The sequence below is a fragment of the Heterodontus francisci genome, chromosome 36, assembly GCF_036365525.1.
Source record: "Heterodontus francisci isolate sHetFra1 chromosome 36, sHetFra1.hap1, whole genome shotgun sequence".
Taxonomy (NCBI): Eukaryota; Metazoa; Chordata; class Chondrichthyes; order Heterodontiformes; family Heterodontidae; genus Heterodontus; species Heterodontus francisci.
The window spans coordinates 2,200,351-2,213,077 of record NC_090406.1 but is presented as its reverse complement, the minus strand read 5'-3'; the positions used below and the strand labels follow the sequence as shown (position 1 = coordinate 2,213,077).

The 12,727-nt window shown below is 48.0% G+C and overlaps 1 protein-coding gene across 1 annotated transcript in view; it reads left to right on the top strand.

Annotated features, from left to right (window-relative positions):
• Window positions 1–6,770: 6,770 nt before the first annotated feature.
• The window catches only part of comp (cartilage oligomeric matrix protein), a 143,278-nt gene continuing 137,321 nt past the window's right edge, over window positions 6,771–12,727 (top strand). Inside the window, exon 1 of the mRNA XM_068015956.1 lies at window positions 6,771–7,136. Coding sequence (XP_067872057.1) covers window positions 7,055–7,136 — 82 coding nt within the window. The 5' untranslated portion in view covers window positions 6,771–7,054. The remainder of the gene's footprint in view (window positions 7,137–12,727) is intronic.

The following is a 12,727-nucleotide window of genomic DNA, read 5'->3' as shown; positions in this document are numbered from 1 at the left end:
GTCTAGTCAGGATACAGTCTGATCAGGATACAGTCTAGTCAGGATACAGTCTGGTCAGGATACAGTCTGATCAGGACACAGACTAGTCAGGATGCAGTCTGGTCAGGACACAGACTAGTCAGGATACAGTCTAGTCAGGATACAGTCTGGTCAGGATACAGTCTGATCAGGACACAGACTAGTCAGGATGCAGTCTGGTCAGGACACAGACTAGTCAGGATACAGTCTGGTCAGGATACAGTCTAGTCAGGATACAGTCTAGTCAGGATACAGTCTGATCAGGATACAGTCTAGTCAGGATACAGTCTGGTCAGGATACAGTCTGATCAGGATACAGTCTAGTCAGGATACAGTCTAGTCAGGATACAGTCTGATCAGGATACAGTCTAGTCAGGATACAGTCTAGTCAGGATACAGTCTGATCAGGATACAGTCTAGTCAGGATACAGTCTGGTCAGGATACAGTCTAGTCAGGATACAGTCTAGTCAGGATACAGTCTGATCAGGATACAGTCTAGTCAGGATACAGTCTGGTCAGGATACAGTCTGATCAGGACACAGACTAGTCAGGATGCAGTCTGGTCAGGACACGGACTAGTCAGGCACAATGCGGGGCAGAGCCTGATAAGGGTTTGTCACTGTCTGAAGTCTAATCAGTTGAAGTCAGGCAGACACATTCCTGCAAATCTGCGAGGCCAAGTCCAGCAGCAGATTGACTGTCCCAATGGTCCTGGTCAGGGAATTGCTGTTGCTCCCCCATCCTCTCAATCCCAACTTTTGGGAGGCAGTATTTGGAAGGAGTGCATGGAATTGTTAATTTGCTACAGTTAATCAGGTATAAGACAATCAGGCAAAACTGCAAATACTGGAAATGTGAACTAAAATGGGAGAAAGCTGGAAATACACAGCAGGGCTGTTCATGTGTGGAGGTAGTGTGCAGAGAGAAAGTATTCCTGAGAATGATACACTCTGCCTCTTTTCTCTCCAGACTCACTGACTGTCTTGCTGAGGATTTCCAGCAGTTTCTCTTTTCCTTGCTGTCGATCATCTATTGATTCTTTTTTCCACCTTTCCATTCCAGGTGTCTGTCTCTCTGGCTATGAATAATCTACAGAATCCCACATCACCATTTCTGTTAACTCATCATTAAAACCCTCTCAGGTGAAATGGGCAGGCACATAACAGATGAAATTTAATGCAGAGAAGTGTAAAGAAATAGATTTTGGGAGAAAGAATGAGGAGAGACAATATGAAATAAATGGAACGGAGAGGCCTGGGGGAGTATATGTGCACAAATCTTTGAAGGCAGCAGAACAAATTGAGAAGCTGTTAGAAAAGCAAACAGGGTCCTTGGCTTTGTTAAAGATATAGAGTACAAAAGTTAGGAAGTGATGCTAAACCTTTATAAAGCGTGGGTTAGACCCCAGCTAGATTATTGTGTTCAGTTCTGCACACTGCATTTTAGAAAGGATGGCAAAGCCTTGGAGAGGGTACAGATGATATTTACTAATATGGTAATATGAGGGACTTCAATTATATGGAGAGATTGGAGAAGCTGGGATTGTTTTCCTTACAGCAGAGAAGGTTAAGAGGAGATTTAATAGAAGCGTTCAAAATCTTGAATGGTTTTGGTAAAGTAAATAAGAAGAAACTTCTGACAGAAGAGTTGGTGATTAGAGGACACAGATTTAAGGTAATTGACAAAAGACCCAGAAACAACATGAGGAAAAACAAATTCAAACAGTGAGTTGTTGTGATCTGGAATGTGCTGCCTGAAAGGGTGGTGGAAGCAGATTCAATAATAACTTTCAAAAGGGAATTGGATAAATACTTGAAAAGGAAAATTTATCATATTTACCTGTAACTTTTTAGAAGCTATCTTCCGGCGGCTACTGGGCGTGTGACCTGATCATAGAATCATAGAATGGTTAAAGCACATTCTGCCCATCATGTCCATGCTAGCTCTCTGCAAGAGCAACTCAACTAGTCTCACCACCAGCCCCCCACCTTTTCCCCTTAGCCCTGCAAATCTTTTCTCTTCAGATAATTGTCCAATTCCCTTTCGAAAGCCATGTTGAACCTGTCTCCACCACACTCTCAGACAGTGCATTCCAGATCCTAAACACTCACTGAACCTGCCTCCACCACACTCTCAGACAGTGTATTCCAGATCCTGAACACTCACTGAACCTGCCTCCACCACACTCTCAGACAGTGCATTCCAGATCCTAAACACTCAGTGAACCTGCCTCCACCACACTCTCAGACAGTGCATTCCAGATCCTAAACACTCACTGAACCTGCCTCCACCACACTCTCAGACAGTGCATTCCAGATCCTAAACACTCAGTGAACCTGTCTCCACCACACTCTCAGACAGTGCATTCCAGATCCTAAACACTCACTGAACCTGCCTCCACCACACTCTCAGACAGTGCATTCCAGATCCTAAACACTCAGTGAACCTGCCTCCACCACACTCTCAGACAGTGCATTCCAGATCCTAAACACTCAGTGAACCTGTCTCCACCACACTCTCAGACAGTGCATTCCAGATCCTAAACACTCACTGAACCTGCCTCCACCACACTCTCAGACAGTGCATTCCAGATCCTAAACACTCAGTGAACCTGCCTCCACCGCACTCTCAGACAGTGCATTCCAGATCCTAAACACTCACTGAACCTGCCTCCACCACACTCTCAGACAGTGCATTCCAGATCCTAAACACTCACTGAACCTGCCTCCACCGCACTCTCAGACAGTGCATTCCAGATCCTAATCACTCACTGAACCTGCCTCCACCACACTCTCAGACAGTGCATTCCAGATCCTAAACACTCACTGAACCTGCCTCCACCACACTCTCAGACAGTGCATTCCAGATCCTAAACACTCAGTGAACCTGCCTCCACCACACTTTCAGACAGTGCATTCCAGATCCTAAACACTCACTGAACCTGCCTCCACCACACTCTCAGACAGTGCATTCCAGATCCTAAACACTCACTGAACCTGCCTCCACCACACTCTCAGACAGTGCATTCCAGATCCTAAACACTCACTGAACCTGCCTCCACCGCACTCTCAGACAGTGCATTCCAGATCCTAATCACTCACTGAACCTGCCTCCACCACACTCTCAGACAGTGCATTCCAGATCCTAAACACTCACTGAACCTGCCTCCACCACACTCTCAGACAGTGCATTCCAGATCCTAAACACTCACTGAACCTGCCTCCACCGCACTCTCAGACAGTGCATTCCAGATCCTAATCACTCACTGAACCTGCCTCCACCGCACTCTCAGACAGTGCATTCCAGATCCTAAACACTCACTGAACCTGCCTCCACCACACTCTCAGACAGTGCATTCCAGATCCTAAACACTCACTGAACCTGCCTCCACCACACTCTCAGACAGTGCATTCCAGATCCTAAACACTCACTGAACCTGCCTCCACCACACTCTCAGACAGTGCATTCCAGATCCTAAACACTCACTGAACCTGCCTCCACCGCACTCTCAGACAGTGTGTTCCAGATCCTAAACACTCACTGAACCTGCCTCCACCACACTCTCAGACAGTGCGTTCCAGATCCTAAACACTCACTGAACCTGCCTCCACCACACTCTCAGACAGTGCATTCCAGATGCTAAACACTCACTGAACCTGCCTCCACCGCACTCTCAGACAGTGCATTCCAGATCCTAAACACTCACTGAACCTGCCTCCACCGCACTCTCAAATAGAGCATTCCAGATCCTAAACACTCACTGAACCTGCCTCCACCGCACTCTCAGACAGTGCATTCCAGATCCCAAACACTCACTGAACCTGCCTCCCCCACACTCTCAGACAGTGCATTCCAGATCCTAAACACTCACTGAACCTGCCTCCACCACACTCTCAGACAGTGCATTCCAGATCCTAAACACTCACTGAACCTGCCTCCACCACACTCTCAGACAGTGCATTCCAGATCCTAAACACTCACTGAACCTGCCTCCACCACACTCTCAGACAGTGCATTCCAGATCCTAAACACTCAGTGAACCTGCCTCCACCACACTCTCAGACAGTGCATTCCAGATCCTAAACACTCACTGAACCTGCCTCCACCGCACTCTCAGACAGTGCATTCCAGATCCTAAACACTCACTGAACCTGCCTCCACCACACTCTCAGACAGTGCATTCCAGATCCTAAACACTCACTGAACCTGCCTCCACCACACTCTCAGACAGTGCATTCCAGATCCTAAACACTCACTGAACCTGCATCCACCACACTCTCAGACAGTGCGTTCCAGATCCTAAACACTCACTGAACCTGCCTCCACCACACTCTCAGACAGTGCATTCCAGATGCTAAACACTCACTGAACCTGCCTCCACCGCACTCTCAGACAGTGCATTTCAGATCCTAAACACTCACTGAACCTGCCTCCACCGCACTCTCAAATAGAGCATTCCAGATCCTAAACACTCACTGAACCTGCCTCCACCGCACTCTCAGACAGTGCATTCCAGATCCTAAACACTCACTGAACCTGCCTCCCCCACACTCTCAGACAGTGCATTCCAGATCCTAAACACTCACTGAACCTGCCTCCACCACACTCTCAGACAGTGCATTCCAGATCCTAAACACTCACTGAACCTGCCTCCACCACACTCTCAGACAGTGCATTCCAGACCCTAAACACTCACTGAACCTGCCTCCACCACACTCTCAGACAGTGCATTCCAGATCCTAAACACTCACTGAACCTGCCTCCACCACACTCTCAGACAGTGCATTCCAGATCCTAAACACTCACTGAACCTGCCTCCACCACACTCTCAGACAGTGCATTCCAGATGCTAAACACTCACTGAACCTGCCTCCACCACACTCTCAGACAGTGCATTCCAGACCCTAAACACTCACTGAACCTGCCTCCACCACACCCTCAGACAGTGCATTCCAGATCCTGTCAGCCTTCTTTTCTATAAGGGGAACAGCCCCAGCTTCTCCAATCTATAAAAACATAGAAACATAGAAAATAGGAGCAGGAGTAGGCCATTCGGCCCTTTGAGCCTGCTCCGCCATTCATCATGATCATGGCTGATCATCCAACTCAGTTAGCTGTTCCCGCTTTCACCCCATACCCTTTGATCCCTTTAGACCCAAGAGCGATATCTAACTCCTTTTTGAAAATATTTAATGTTTTGGCTTGAACTGCTTTCTGTGGTAGCGAATTCCACAGACTCACCACTCTCTGGGTGAAGAAATTTCTCCTCATCTCAGTCCTGAAAGGTTTACCCCGTATCCTTAGACTATGACCCCTGGTTCTGGACTCCCCCACCATCGGGAACATCCTTCCAGCATCTACCCTGTCAAGTCCTGTTAGAATTTTATAGGTTTCTATGAGATCCCCCCTCACTCTTCTGAACTCCAGCGAATACAATCCTAACCGACTCAATCTCTCCTCATACGTCAGTCCCACCATCCCAGGAATCAGTCTGGTAAACCTTTGTTGCACTCCCTCTATAGCAAGAACATACTTCCTCAGATAAGGAGACCAAAACTGCACACAATATTCCAGGTGTGGCCTCACCAAGGCCCTGTATAATTGTAGCAAGACATCCCTGCTTCTGTACTCGAATCCTCTTGCTTGCCATGTTACTGAAATCTCTCATCCCTAGACCCATTCCCATAAATCTTTTCTGCACCCAATATCGTCGTATCCTTTCTAAAGAATTGGACACAATACTCCCGTTGAGGCCAAACTAATGTTTTATAAAAGGTTCAACATATCTTCCTTGCTTTTGTACTCTATGCCTCTATTGATAAAGCCCAGGAACCTGTATGCCTTATTAACCACTTTCTCAACCTGCCCTGCCACCTTCAATGATTTATGTACATATACCCCCAGGACCCTCTGCCCCTGCACCCCCTTTAGAATTGTAATTTTTTTTTATTATGACCTCCCCTCATTCTTCATCCCAAAGTGCATCACTTCACACTTCTCTGCATTAAATTTCATCTGTTACGTGTCCTCTCACTCCACCAGTCTGTCTGTGTCCTCTTGAAGTCTATCACTATCCTCACAGTTCACAATACTTCCAAGTCTTGTGTCATTTGCAAATGTTGAAATTATGCCCTGCTCACCCAAGTCTAGGTCATTAATATAGATGAAGAAAAACACTGGTCCTAATACCGATCCCTGGAAACCCCACAATACACCTTCCTCCAGTCCAAAAAACAACCGTTCACCACTACTCTGTTTCCTGTCACTCAGCCAACTTCGTATCCATGTTGCCACTGTTCCTTTTATTCCATGGGCTTTAACTATGCTAAGTACAAACAACTCACAATCATTCCATCAGCTGCAACGGAATAGGGAAGTGGGATTAAAACATGGACTTGCCCCTAGTCTCATGTGACAGGTACAGCTCCTGTAAATATCAACTGACAGTGTCAACCACATGAGAAAGGAAGAGAGACAGACGGAGAGACATGTGGATTGATCAGTCCAGAATTATTTACAAAAAGCAAACTACAAACATTCCAAAATTATTATTGTTTTTCGAGGATGAAAGAAATAGAAGGAGTGAATGAGGGAGTGAGAGCCACATTCTGAGCAAACAACAGGGAGTGTATCTTTAATGAAAGAGAGGAGAGGGCTGGTGTGATAGGCAGGAAGTGAAAGTTGAGCTTGTCATCATTCCAGAGGCTTTCAAACTGCTTTTGTTGTTGTTTTGGGAAAGCTACACAGGATGGAATGCCAACACATGATGTCACTCCGGCAGAAACCATTGGTGATTTAAAAGGCTGAGAGTAAGCAGCAGCAACCACTTAGTGGTTAGAGAGAGGGAGCAGGTACAAGCTTAGAGAGAAAGGGCAGAAACAGGCTTAGAGACGGAGAGCAGAAGACAGAGAAGTGGACCAGGCTTAGAGAGAGATCTGGAGACTGGCCAGTCGTTGCTTTCAGGAGTTAGCAGTTAGCTGAGAGCTGGGGCAGGCGAGAGAAGATCTCACTCCAACAGAAACCATCAGAAACAAAATGATTCCAAACACATTTTTATTGATTATGATTATGCACCTTTTGTGTCAGTTCAGCTCCTGTCAGCGATTGGCTACCGGAGGTAAGAATCTTGTTCCATTTTTATTAATTTTCTTATATTTTTGGCAGAATTTTCCCAGGATTTGCCAGCTTCTGGGTCTAAGGCAGTGTGTTCCAACCGCAGTCACTTAAAGGACTGTATCAGATCCCAACAGCTACTTTGTGTTCTCAACCGTACACAACCTCCTCGAACCACTGCCTCCTTGTTTAAAACTTTCTCTGCAACACAAAGATAAGGAAATAGTAGATCACAAGAATTCCTGGTGTGTTTCTGGGTGACAGTGTTGCAGCTTTCAAAGTAACACCCTTAAATTGTGCTTTTGTACCCCCCAATGTAAAGATTCCAGCCCCTTAAACACCCTTCCATCAGAAGACCCAAACCCACCACCCTGTCATCCTGGATCCACATCTGGCTGTTGTGAGGTCTTGAGATCACAAAGCGTTGCTGAGGGCAATGCGGTTGATGTGGTGTACATGGACTTCCAAAAGGCATTTGATAAAGTGCCACACAACAGGCTTCTCAGTGAAGTTAGAGCCCAAGGAGTAAAAAGGACAGTAACAACATGGATACAAAGTTGGCTGAGGGACAAGAAACAGAGTAGTGGTGACTGGTTGTTTTTTGGACTGGAGGACGGTATTTAGTGGAGTTCCCAGTGTCATATTAGGACCCCTGCTTTTCCTGATCTATATTAATGACCTAGACTTGGGTGTACAGAGCACAATTTCAATGCAGATGACGCAAAACTTGGAAGTATTGTGAACTGTAGAAGGATAGTGATAGACTTCAAGAATACATAGGCTGTATGAATGGATGGACAAGTGGCAGATGAAATTTAATGCCGAAAAGTGTGAGGTAATTCATTTTGTTAGGAAGAATGAGGAGAGACAATATAAAATAAAGGATACAATTCCAAAAGGGGTGCAGGGGCAGAAGGACCTGGGGGTACATGTGCACAAATCACTGAAGGTGGCAGGGCAGGTGGAGAAAGAGGTTAATAAAGTATACGGGATCCTGGGTTTTATAAATAGAGGAATAGAGTACAAAAACAAGGAAGTTATGGTGAACCTTTATAAAATATTGGTTCAGCCTCAACTGAAGTATTCTGTCCAATTCTGCCACCGGACTTTCGGAAGGATATGAAGGCATTTGAGAGGGTGCAGAAAAGATTCACGACAATGGTTCTAGGGATGAGGAACTTCAGTTACATGGATAGATTGGAGAAGCTGGGGCTCTTCTGCATGGAGAAGTGAAGATTAAGAGGAGATTTGATAGAGGTGTTCAAAATCATGAGACGTCTGGACAGAGTAGATAGAGAGAAACTGTTCCCACTCATGAAAGGATCGAGAACTAGAGGGCACAGATTTAAACTGATTGGCAAAAGAAGCAAAGGCGACATAAGAAAAATCTTTTTTACGCAGCGAGTGTTTCGGATCTGGAATGCACTATCTGAGAGTGTGGTGGAGGCAGGTTCAGTGAGTTTTTAGGATCTGGAATGCACTGTCTGAGAGTGTGGTGGAGGCAGGTTCAGTGAATGTTTAGGATCTGGAATGCACTGTCTGAGAGTGTGGGGGAGGCAGGTTCAATGAGTGCTTAGGATCTGGAATACACTGTCTGAGAGTGCGGTGGAGGCAGGTTCAGTGAGTGTTTAGGATCAGGAATGCACTGTCTGAGAGTGTGGTGGAGGCAGGTTCAGTGAGTGTTTCGGATCTGGAATGCACTATCTGAGAGTGTGGCGGAGGCAGGCTCTGTGAGTGTTTAGGATCTGCAATGCACGGTCTTAGAGTGAGGTGGAGGCAGGTTCAGTGAATGTTTAGGATCTGGAATGCACTGTCTGAGAGTATGTTGGAGGCAGGTTCAGTGAGTGTTTAGGATCTGGAATGCACTGTCTGAGAGTGTGGTGGAGGCAGGTTCAGTGAGTGTTTAGGATCTGGAATGCACTGTCTGAGAGTGTGGTGGAGGCAGGTTCAGTGAGTGTTTAGGATCTGGAATGCACTGTCTGAGAGTGTGGTGGAGGCAGGTTCAGTGAGTGTTTAGGATCTGGAATGCAGTGTCTGAGAGTGTGGTGGAGGCAGGTTCAGTGAGTGTTTAGGATCTGGAATGCACTGTCTTAGAGTGAGGTGGAGGCAGGTTCAGTGAATGTTTAGGATCTGGAATGCACTGTCTGAGAGTATGTTGGAGGCAGGTTCAGTGAGTGTTTAGGATCCGGAACGCACTGTCTGAGAGTGCGGTGGAGGCAGGTTCAGTGAGTGTTTAGGATCTGGAATGCACTGTCTGAGAGTGCGGTGGAGGCAGGTTCAGTGAGTGTTTAGGATCTGGAATGCTCTGTTTGAGAGTGCGGTGGAGGCAGGTTCAGTGAGTGTTTAGGAACTGGAATGCACTGTCTGAGAGTGTGGTGGAGGCAGGTTCAGTGAGTGTTTAGGATCAGGAATGCACTGTCTGAGAGTGTGGTGGAGGCAGGTTCAGTGTGTGTTTAGGATCTGGAATGCACTGTCTGAGTGTGCAGTGGAGGCAGGTTCAGTGAGTGTTTAGGATCTGGAATGCACTGTCTGAGAGTGTGGTGGAGGCAGGTTCAGTGAGTGTTTAGGATCTGGAATGCACTGTCTGAGTGTGCAGTGGAGGCAGGTTCAGTGAGTGTTTAGGATCTGGAATGCACTGTCTGAGAGTGTGGTGGAGGCAGGTTCAGTGAGTGTTTAGGATCCGGAACGCACTGTCTGAGAGTGTGGGGGAGGCAGCTTCAGTGTGTGTATCGGATCTGGAATGAACTGTCTGAGAGTGTGGTGGAGGCAGGTTCAGTGAGTGTTTAGGATCTGGAATGCACTGTCTGAGAGTGTGGTGCAGGCAGGTTCAGTGAGTGTTTAGGATCAGGAATGCACTGTCTGAGAGTGTGGTGGAGGCAAGGTCAGTGAGTGTTTAGGATCTGGAATGCACTGTCTGAGAGCGTGGGGGAGGCAGGTTCAGTGAGTGTTTAGGATCTGGAATGCACTGTCTGAGAGTGTGGTGGAGGCAGGTTCAGTGAGTGTTTAGGATCTGGAATGCACTGTCTGAGCGTGTGGTGGAGGCAGGTTCAGTGAGTGTTTAGGATCCGGAATGCACTGTCTGAGAGTGCGGTGGAGGCAGGTTCAGTGAGTGTTTAGGATCCGGAACGCACTGTCTGAGAGTGTGGGGGAGGCAGCTTCAGTGAGTGTTTAGGATCTGGAATGCACTGTCTGAGAGTGTGGGGGAGGCAGGTTCAGTGTGTGTATCGGATCTGGAATGAACTGTCTGAGAGTGTGGTGGAGGCAGGTTCAGTGAGTGTTTAGGATCTGGAATGCACTGTCTGAGAGTGTGGTGCAGGCAGGTTCAGTGAGTGTTTAGGATCAGGAATGCACTGTCTGAGAGTGTGGTGGAGGCAGGGTCAGTGAGTGTTTAGGATCTGGAATGCACTGTCTGAGAGCGTGGGGGAGGCAGGTTCAGTGAGTGTTTAGGATCTGGAATGCACTGTCTGAGAGTGTGGTGGAGGCAGGTTCAGTGAGTGTTTAGGATCTGGAATGCACTGTCTGAGCGTGTGGTGGAGGCAGGTTCAGTGAGTGTTTAGGATCCGGAATGCACTGTCTGAGAGTGCGGTGGAGGCAGGTTCAGTGAGTGTTTAGGATCCGGAACGCACTGTCTGAGAGTGTGGGGGAGGCAGCTTCAGTGAGTGTTTAGGATCTGGAATGCACTGTCTGAGAGTGTGGGGGAGGCAGCTTCAGTGTGTGTATCGGATCTGGAATGAACTGTCTGAGAGTGTGGTGGAGGCAGGTTCAGTGAGTGTTTAGGATCTGGAATGCACTGTCTGAGAGTGTGGTGCAGGCAGGTTCAGTGAGTGTTTAGGATCAGGAATGCACTGAGAGTGTGGTGGAGGCAGGTTCAGTGAGTGTTTAGGATCTGGAATGCACTGTCTGAGAGTGTGGGGGAGGCAGGTTCAGTGAGTGTTTAGGATCTGGAATGCACTGTCTGAGAGTGTGGTGGAGGCAGGGTCAGTGAGTGTTTAGGATCTGGAATGCACTGTCTGAGAGTGTGGGGGAGGCAGGTTCAGTGAGTGTTTAGGATCTGGAATGCACTGTCTGAGAGTGTGGTGGAGGCAGGTTCAGTGAGTGTTTAGGATCTGGAATGCACTGTCTGAGCGTGTGGTGGAGGCAGGTTCAGTGAGTGTTTAGGATCCGGAATGCACTGTCTGAGAGTGCGGTGGAGGCAGGTTCAGTGAGTGTTTAGGATCTGGAATGCACTGTCTGAGAGTGTGGTGGAGGCAGGTTCAGTGAGTGTTTAGGATCTGGAATGCACTGTCTGAGAGTGTGGTGGAGGCAGGTTCAGTGAGTGTTTTGGATCTGGAATGCTCTGTCGGAGAGTACGGTGGAGGCAGGTTCAGTGAGTGTTTTGGATCTGGAATGCACTGTCTGAGAGTGTGGGGGAGGCAGCTTCAGTGAGTGTTTAGGATCCGGAACGCACAGTCTGAGAGTGTGGGGGAGGCAGCTTCAGTGAGTGTTTAGGATCTGGAATGCACTGTCGGAGCGTGTGGTGGAGGCAGGTTCAGTGAGTGTTTAGGATCTGGAATGCACTGTCTGAGAGTGTGGTGGAGGCAGGTTCAGTGAGTGTTTAGGATCAGGAATGCACTGTCTGAGAGTGTGGTGGAGGCAGGTTCAGTGAGTGTTTAGGATCTGGAATGCACTGTCTGAGAGTGTGGTGGAGGCAGGTTCAGTGAGTGTTTAGGATCTGGAATGCACTGTCTGAGAGTGTGGTGGAGGCAGGTTCAGTGAGTGTTTAGGATCTGGAATGCACTGTCTGAGAGTGTGGTGGAGGCAGGTGCAGTTAGTGTTTCGGATCTGGAATGCACTGTCTGAGAGTGCGGTGGAGGCAGGTTCAGTGAGTGTTTAGGATCTGGAATGCACTGTCTGAGAGTGAGGTGGAGGCAGGTTCAGTGAGTGTTTAGGATCTGGAATGCACTGTCTGAGAGTGTGGTGGAGGCAGGTTCAGTGAGTGTTTAGGATCCGGAACGCACAGTCTGAGAGTGTGGTGGAGGCAGGTTCAGTGAGTGTTTAGGATCCGGAACGCACTGTCTGAGAGTGCGGTGGAGGCAGGTTCAGTGAGTGTTTAGGATCTGGAATGCACTGTCTGAGTGTGTGGTGGAGGCAGGTTCAGTGAGTGTTTAGGATCAGGAATGCACTGTCTGAGAGTGTGGTGGAGGCAGGTTCAGTGAGTGTTTAGGATCTGGAATGCACTGTCTGAGAGTGTGGTGGAGGCAGGTTCAGTGAGTGTTTAGGATCCGGAACGCACAGTCTGAGAGTGTGGGGGAGGCAGCTTCAGTGAGTGTTTAGGATCCGGAACGCACTGTCTGAGAGTGTGGGGGAGGCAGCTTCAGTGAGTGTTTAGGATCCGGAACGCACAGTCTGAGAGTGTGGGGGAGGCAGCTTCAGTGAGTGTTTAGGATCTGGAATGCACTGTCGGAGCGTGTGGTGGAGGCAGGTTCAGTGAGTGTTTAGGATCTGGAATGCACTGTCTGAGAGTGTGGTGGAGGCAGGTTCAGTGAGTGTTTAGGATCAGGAATGCACTGTCTGAGAGTGTGGTGGAGGCAGGTTCAGTGAGTGTTTAGGATCTGG